The sequence below is a fragment of the Malus sylvestris genome, chromosome 15 (genome assembly GCF_916048215.2).
Source record: "Malus sylvestris chromosome 15, drMalSylv7.2, whole genome shotgun sequence".
Classification (NCBI taxonomy): domain Eukaryota; kingdom Viridiplantae; phylum Streptophyta; class Magnoliopsida; order Rosales; family Rosaceae; genus Malus; species Malus sylvestris.
The window spans coordinates 24,192,150-24,201,213 of NC_062274.1; the positions used below are offsets into that span (position 1 = coordinate 24,192,150).

Sequence of the window (9,064 nt, forward strand, 5' to 3'; positions counted from 1 at the left end):
ATTAATAGGTGTTCTGGTCGACACGATAACGAAACGGGTCGTTATCGGGTAACCCGATAAGCACCTGTTAAGATAACGGGTTTGTTCGGGTATACACGTGGGTAACACGATACACGATAAGCAGAATATTAATTTAATAATTTATAACCCTAAAAAAATACTATAATAATTATATATATATTAATTTAACAATTTTATACCCCTAAAAACTATAATAATAATTATATATATATATATATATTAAATTAACTATAATAATTATAATAATTATATATACTATAATAATTATACCCAAAATATTAACTATAATAATTATATATATATATATATATATTAAATTTTATACCCCTAAAAACTATAATAATTATACATACAAAATAAATAGATTTAAATCTACTTAATAAATAAATATATATATATACACACACACACCATTGAACTTCATGGGATACGAATTATACGAAACTAATTTCAACGATCCAACCGTCAAACCTGTTTGTATATACTTCGAGATCGCATACGCCAAAAATTGCAAAAAACAAACATTCAGAGAGCAAGTAACGGGACAAAACTTTTCGACGGTTATAAACGAAAAATCACGATTTAACGGTTATTTTAACTCCGATTTTGATGATTTTTTACAACCACACTCCTTGACCCTATATGAATACAATGATTGAATTCGATCTTCAATTTAAAATATTTACACTAGTGGATACCACAAAATCTTATGTTATACTTAATAAAAGTATGAATAAACTCTTAAGTATTAGTGAATCTATTGTTTTGATGGGATACTCATTCTACAAAACTAGTTTCAATGATCCAACCGTCAAACATGTTTTTATATATTTCGAGATCGCATACGCCAAAAATTGCAAAAAAAAAACATTCAAAGAGCAAGTAACGGGACAAAACTTTTCGACGGTTATAAACGAAAAATCACAATTTAACGGTTAATTTAACTCCGATTTTGATGATTTTTTACAACTACACTCCTTGACCTTATATGAATACAATGATTGAATTCGATCTTCAATTTAAAATATTTACACTAGTGGATACCACAAAATCTTATGTTATACTTAATAAAAGTATGAATAAACTCTTAAGTATTAGTGAATCTATTGTTTTAATGGGATACTCATTCTACGAAACTAGTTTCAATGATCCAACCATCAAACATGTTTGTATATATTTCGAGATCTCATACGCCAAAAATTGCAAAAAAAAAACATTCAGAGAGCAAGTAACGGGACAAAACTTTTCGACGGTTATAAACGAAAAATCACGATTTAACGGTTAATTTAACTCCGATTTTGATGATTTTTTACAACTACACTCCTTGACCTTATATGAATACAATGATTGAATTCGATCTTCAATTTAAAATATTTACACTAGTGGATACCACAAAATCTTATGTTATATTTAATAAAAGTATGAATAAACTATTAAGTATTAGTGAATCTATTGTTTTGATGGGATACTCATTCTACGAAACTAGTTTCAATGATTCAACCGTCAAACATGTTTGTATATACTTCGAGATCGCATATGTCAAAAATTACAAAAAACAAACATTAAGAGATCAATTAACGGGACAAAACTTTTCGACGGTTATAAAAAGAAAAATCACGATTTAACGGTCATTTTAACTCTGATTTTGATGATTTTTTGCAGCTACACTCCTTGACCTTATATGAATACAATGATTGAATTCGATCTTCAATTTAAAATATTTACACTAGTGGAAACCACAAAATCTTATATTGTACTTAATAAAAGTATGAATAAACTATTACGTATTAGTGAATCTATTGTTTTGATGGGATACTCATTCTACGAAACTAGTTTCAAAGATCCAACCGTCAAACATGTTTGTATATACTTCAAGATCGCATACGTCAAAAATTACAAAAAACAAAAATTCAGAGATCAAGTAACGGGACAAAACTTTTCGACGGTTATAAACGACATTTTAACTCCGATTTTGATGATTTTTTACAACCACACTTCTTGACCCTATATGAATACAATGATTGAATTCGATCTTCAATTTAAAATATTTACACTAGTGGATACCACAAAATCTTATATTATACTTAATAAAAGTATGAATAAACTATTAAGTATTAGTGAATCTATTGTTTTGATGGGATACTCATTCTACGAAACTAGTTTCAATGATCCAACCGTCAAACATGTTTATATATACTTTGAGATTGCATACGCCAAAAATTGCATAAAACAAACATTCAGAGATCAAGTAACGGGACAAAACATTTCGACGGTTATAAACGAAAAATCACGATTTAACGGTCATTTTAACTCCGATTTTGATGATTTTTTACAACTACACTCCTTGACCCTATATGAATACAATGATTGAATTCGATCTTCAATTTAAAATATTTACACTAGTGGAAACCACAAAATCTTATGTTATACTTAATAAAAGTATGAATAAACTCTTAAGTATTAGTGAATCTATTGTTTTGATGGGATACTCATTCTACGAAACTAGTTTCAATGATCCAACCGTCAAACATGTTTGTATATATTTCGAGATCGCATACGCCAAAAATTGCAAAAAACAAACATTCAGAGAGCACGTAACGGGACAAAACTTTTCGACGGTTATAAACGAAAAATCACGATTTAACGGTTAATTTAACTCCGATTTTGATGATTTTTTACAACTACACTCCTTGACCTTATATGAATACAATGATTGAATTCGATCTTCAATTTAAAATATTTACACTAGTGGATACCACAAAATCTTATGTTTATACTTAATAAAAGTATGGTATAGTACTATTGTTTTATTTTTTTTCATAATTATTTTGGTAAACTTCTCATAATTTGAATGATTTTTAATGTTTGGTTTTTCTATGCTTAGTTTATGCAGAAGATAGTTATGACGTGGAAAACCTTACTGAAAACATCATCAACATAACTCTTGAAGGCAATAGATCAAGCCAAAGTTCCAATGCAATTTTATGATGATCGATGTAAATCGAGGATTTTGTAAATTGAGGTTTAAACTTTTGAGAAAGATTTCACAACCTTGAAAACAAAAACTGTTTCATTTTGCATATCCTTGCACATTTAAAATTTGTAATAGATTAGTAGTGTATGTATTATTTTTTTATTAGGCTCTTATTTTCGAGTGTAGATGTAGTACTTAAACGACAAATGTGTTTTAATGTTTTGAAGTAATATTTATGTGGCAATGTGTGGTATGTGCAAATTTAAGAAAAAAAATATATTTTTCTTAACGGGTCATAACGGGTCATAACGGGTCGGGTCACTTTACCCGTTGGGTAAAGTGACACGACCTGTTAAGGACCCGTTAAGATAACGGGTGTGACACGACACGACCCGTTAAGATAACAGGTGTTACACGAAAACGACACGAACACGACTGACACGACCCGTTTGCCAGGCCTAGTTCCGGGTCACTCTCTCAAATGAAGTCTTTAATTAAAATTTATTTTTGGATAATGCTATAGGAATTAATTTTGTATACAAAATTTTGAAAATTAAGGAACATGAAAAAATGATGATTGACTTATTATTTAAACGTTAATAATAGCATTCATTTTTATTAATAACATATCATTTTTATTTTGTAATTTTATCTTTAAATTTAATCTCTTTAGCATTACCTTTTATTTTTTAACTTTTAGATACTTTTCTAGATTTTTAACTATCAAATTGAATAAATTAAATATAATCAATAACCAAAATTAATAAAAGTGTAAAAAGTAAAATAAAATGCGCCAATGTCACTATCAAACATCCCAGCATATAGATGTAAAATTATATATTTTCGGTACACCAATTATATTATCCAGCATCGAGTTTTCTGGAATTTGTCCCACACAAAAGGATTCCCACTTGTACGGTATAAGAGGAAAGGATAATACTAGAGAAATTAAATTTGTAGATAAAATTTGAAAACTAAATTACATATCACTAATAAAAATGAACATGTTTATTAATGCTTAAGTAATAATTTAACTATTAATTTTCATGTTATTTAATTTACAAAATTTTATTAGTCTTCTTAACAAGAAAAATATGTTTTAAGATCGCGTCAAAGAAAGTCTAAGAGGAGACCAAGACATAGCCATATTTTCATCGATAACGCAGCCGCCTTTAGTCAAGATTCAAGAATAGCATCCTACAATTATTTGTTTATTTATCACAGACTAGCTATATGTTGAGAGAGAAACTTGCAGTGCAGCAAATTAACACATAGTAAACTCCACCACCAAAGAAGTTTAAGTTATATTCTCTCGTCTTTTTCACAGCAAATAAACTCCTATGGCCATGGCAGCTGCTTGTGATAAGTGTTTCTCATGCAATTACATGCTCCTTGAACCAAAGGATGTGGGTTTCTTTGATCTGTTTCACATCTTGTTTTCCAATAACTTAGAAAGGAGGAGGTTCGTTGACTCTTCTGAGGAAACTGAGGACGACTTTCAGCGCAGATGGCTCATATTTCTCTCTATTGTTGTCCAAAAATTGCTTCAATTTATGGCCAAGCCAGTGGCAGCTATTGGCTGGGGGATCGAGATGTGCTTGAATCTCGTCTCAAGTAATCAAAACTTGGTCGGACTCCTTCTAAATTTACTGCGAGGTACATATATAGTTTATTTATTAACTTCGTCCTTCCCACGCAGCAGCCGTTTTGGTTAAGTTAATTGCCAATTTACTAGCATTAATTACAATTATTATTCTTTTATCATGCACTCACAGTTGTTCCTCACATGCCGGCTTCGGGTTTGCTGTCCCGAAAATGATGTCTTCTTCGTATCTCCGTTTTTATTTGTTTAACACGTGTACTACTACTTAACTCTAACGTAACTTTGTTAACTTTTAATAAGTTTAAAAAAAATAGCATAAACAACTCCCCAATTTCCAGTCCCCGCCCCCTCCCCCTCCCTTACTCGTCGCCAGCCCACAGCCAAAACCCCTCTCTCACTTGGCTTAAGATCCAGATGGCTTTTTTAATCATATTGGTCAAAGAATCGAGAGGCTTGGGACAAATCTCTTCAGAATTTTCAAACACCAATCTCTCTGAAATCTTCTAGATCTGTCGTGAAATACAAATGCCGTCGGCATCGTAGTGGCAGTGGGAAACTGCCATCGCTGCGATGCGCCGCCTTGTCGTCGTCGATACCAGGTTTCAAGTCCACGACGGTCAATTCTTGAATCTTCTGACTTACAAGAACATTACTCACGCCATTTTTACCATTGCTCGATTGGGGGTAAAAATCAATCCTCCTGCAAACGCCCTAGAATTTTTTGTTAGATGATGATTTGGGGTCAATTGTTTTGTGTTTGGCAAGGACCGAGGGGACTCTATACTGGGTTTAATTTACTTTTTTTATTATTTATTTATTTTACTTATTAAAAGTTAACAAAGTTATGTTAAAGTTAGGGGGTATTGTACATGTCAAACAAATAAAGAACGAGTCATGAATGAGACATCACTTTTGGGACAGCAGACCCGGAGCCTTACATGCCCAAGAACAAAACACAAATGGCTGTATTGGCTTCTCCCTGAATACCGATTCCAGAATTCGTCCACAATTAGCACTCTCATAAAAGAAATTAATGTAATTTGAGTAACGATTATCTTAAGTAGTGCCATCAACGCTGCCTCTCATGAGAACATCTAAATGGAGGCTTGAGCGGCAGCAACGGCCTCCACTGCCTCTTTGATCGGTGTTTCATAATTTTTGAATTATGTACGAAAGGATGAGATGGATATTGTATTAGTTGGTCTATATAATATAAGATAATATTGTATACGAAAGGATGAGATAGAGAGAGCAATTGGCATGTCGGGAAGTAAATAACTTTATATTTTTGAATTATATACGAAAGGATGAGATGGATATTGTATTAGTTGGTCTATATAATATAAGATAATATTGATCCAAGCAGGCAAATTTGGCGTGAAAAAACTAAATTAATAATAAAAAAATACTAGCTAGTGAACGCATGCATCTGTATCACATGGAATGATGGAAGTACGTACCATAATGTAGTTGCTTTGATGAACTGTGTTTTTTATTTTATTTTATGTTAAAGAACTGTTATATATCAACTGTGATAGTATTTCTAATCTGTGAACCAGGTCAATAAACAATAGAACAAATATATATAATTAATCTGTACATGTTGGACTAATTTATGGAGATTAAATGTATATTAATGGTGATACGAACAGGTAACGTGATAATACCAGATAAATCCTCAAGAACGTTCTTGTCGCTTATTGGAAATTTGGACAAGCGAGTAGAGCTGGACGAAAGCATCAAACCTGGAGATGGCAAGTACAACGCAGCACTTAGTATGATGGCGTCTAAAATATCATATGAGAACACATTCTACATCCAAACTGTTGTCCAGGATCATTGGAAGGTATCACATTATTTTGCATATCTTTACCTCCAATGCTTCCATTAATTTTAGTATAATATGATAGTCCTATGGTTCAACTGTAAACTGATGACTGCCTTTTGTTTTCGATTTTCCTTCTTTTTGCAGATGGAGTTCTTGGGCTCTTACGACTTTTGGAATGGTAAGAAATGACTAAATCTGAAGAAAATTAAAAAGTACAGAAAATTCGGTTTAGAGAACTTTGTTAATGCATATTTTATTTTCTAAAATAGGTTACAAAAAGTTTTCCTGTTCGACTATGGAAATTAAATCTCATGTATACGCATTAACATAGGGTAATATGATCTATATATAAATATATATATATATATATATGTATATATATATGCAAATTATATATAGGTTAATTTACCTAGCAAAAATTCACTTAAAGTCATTCGAAGTTAAGTACCACTTAAATCCCGAATTAACAAAACATTATTATTGTCGTGTAGATTATCAAGAAAAAGCCACAACACAAGCCTGTATGTTCCGTGACAGAAGTGGTGACCATGACACAATTGTTGTGGCCTTCAGAGGCACTGAACCCTTTGATGCGGATGCATGGTGCTCCGACTTTGACATCTCCTGGTATCAACTTGAAGGGGTTGGAAAGATCCATAGTGGCTTCATGAAAGCTCTAGGCTTACAAAAGAATGTCGGTTGGCCGGAGCCTGATCAAATCAAAGAAGACGGTAGCCGCCCAGCCTTGGCTTACTATGCCATTAGAGATATGCTGAAAAAACTTCTTCTGAAAAATGAAAAAGCAAAGTTTATAATAACTGGGCACAGTTTAGGTGGGGCACTAGCAATTCTCTTTCCGGCAGTTTTAACATTTCACAAAGGGAAGGATTCAGATTTGCTGTTGGAGAGGTTGGAGGGAGTCTATACATTTGGGCAGCCTAGGGTTGGAGATAAGGCTTTTGGGGAGTACATGGAAAAGAAAATGATAGAGTATAAGATTAGGTATTTTAGGTTTGTTTATGGGAATGACATGGTGCCCAGGTTGCCTTATGATGACAAAGCTCTAATGTTCAAGCACTTTGGGATTTGCCTCTACTATAATAGGAATTATGAAGTTCAGGTGAGCACTACTTTTCTCTTATCAAATCTAGTAAGAATGGAAAAGTTTATTATGTCATATTATGTTATCTAACCAACATTATCTGTCGTGAGATTGTGAAAAAGAATCGACTTGGCTGATGGTCCAAATTCAAAATTTTATAACATAAACAAATATCATTTTCCAATTAGAAATACGGCTGATATATATGTCAGTTCTGATAAAAATTGTGTTGTTATTATTGGACTAATTTCATAATATCTTATTGCATGCTTCTTAATTATATATTCATGTGCTGCAGGTTGTTCCAGAAGAGCCAAACAAGAATTACTTCTCTCCAACAGGGACAATACCAATGATAATGAATGCTTTTGGTGAGCTCGCAAGAAGTTTCACCATTCCAAATAAGTTGGGACCAAACTACAATGAAGGTCCCTTGTTCAAGTTGTTTAGGATAATTGGTTTGCTACTGCCAGGAGCACCAGCACATTGTCCCCAAGATTATGTAAATGCCACCAGATTAGGATCCTCGCATGTGTTCCTCCCTCGCACGAATTCGATGAAACCAGAATCCATATAGTCCTGCCTACGATTTCATTGTAATTAATTTCAAATTCCACATAGTCCTGCCACCAGATTAGGATCCTCGCGTGTGTTTGCAAGTTTATACCATTCACTAAGAAGGGCATTGAGTTAATTAAATCTTTATTTCTTTTACGTTTTTTTTCACGAAAAACAAATGCAATTTTTTTTTAATTTGGAAAACCCTTCTAGTACAACTGTTACAAGTACAATCAAATAAAAATGACTAAGAACATCTCCAAATGAGATGTCAAAAAGTCCACATCAATAATAACAGTAATAAAAGACATCCCTAATCCTTTTCAACCGAATTGTCAATTCCTATGTGACATAACATGGAAAGGCAACAAAGAAAGTTGCTGTCAAATTTGATAGCATCTTCAAATCTATTTTTAGTAATTAATAAATGCTTTTGATAATTACAACTATAAAAAGTAAATAACAGAATAAATAATAGTTTAAATTTGACATATTGGTTGAAGATCAAAATTTATAAAAAAATCAATATGCCACACAAGCCTTCAAATTTAAATTGTGTGTTTAAACTTTGACATTTCTTTTGGAGATGGTCTAACGGGTTGCAACCACATTTATAATGCAAGTGGATAATATGATTGACATGTTTTCACTTTTAAAGTATTTTATATTATAAATATACTTGTTATAATTTAAGTAAAATAATAAAACTATATGGTTGTGTGTTAGTTTACATGATGCATTAGCGCAACCAGATCATATACTGTTCCCAATCAAATGACAAAAATCATGTTAGCATGTGAGTTGTCCTGCTCTAATTTCCCACTTAAGAGTCAATTTTAACCCAAACTGGTGGATCCACACGGTAATCAGTGGCGGCAGCTGCCAAGTTTTGAATAGTCATATGCCTGTGGAAACCACATTATTTGAATATTTATCCTCTAATATATAGTCAAGTAATCAGCCAACCAACTGTATATA

The 9,064-nt window shown here is 32.2% G+C and overlaps 1 protein-coding gene across 1 annotated transcript; it reads left to right on the top strand.

The window, feature by feature from the left end:
• Nucleotides 1-4,220: 4,220 nt before the first annotated feature.
• Nucleotides 4,221-8,242, top strand: LOC126606042 (triacylglycerol lipase OBL1-like). The gene is made up of 5 exons (XM_050273509.1): nt 4,221-4,651; nt 6,251-6,444; nt 6,571-6,604; nt 6,918-7,546; nt 7,827-8,242. Exons 1-5 carry the CDS (start codon nt 4,336-4,338, stop codon nt 8,103-8,105), a joined length of 1,452 nt encoding a protein of 483 aa, XP_050129466.1. The 5' UTR covers nt 4,221-4,335; the 3' UTR covers nt 8,106-8,242.
• The last annotated feature ends 822 nt before the right edge of the window (nt 8,243-9,064 follow it).

What these genes read in the sequence shown, in the direction of transcription:
- LOC126606042 (XM_050273509.1), top strand. Translation starts at nt 4,336, where the DNA reads ATGGCCATGGCAGCTGCTTGTGATAAGTGTTTCTCATGCAATTACATG. An exon ending in CCTTCTAAATTTACTGCGAG is followed by an intron (nt 4,652 to 6,250) that starts GTACATATATAG and finishes TGATACGAACAG; the next exon opens with GTAACGTGATAATACCAGAT. An exon ending in TTGTCCAGGATCATTGGAAG is followed by an intron (nt 6,445 to 6,570) that starts GTATCACATTAT and finishes TTCTTTTTGCAG; the next exon opens with ATGGAGTTCTTGGGCTCTTA.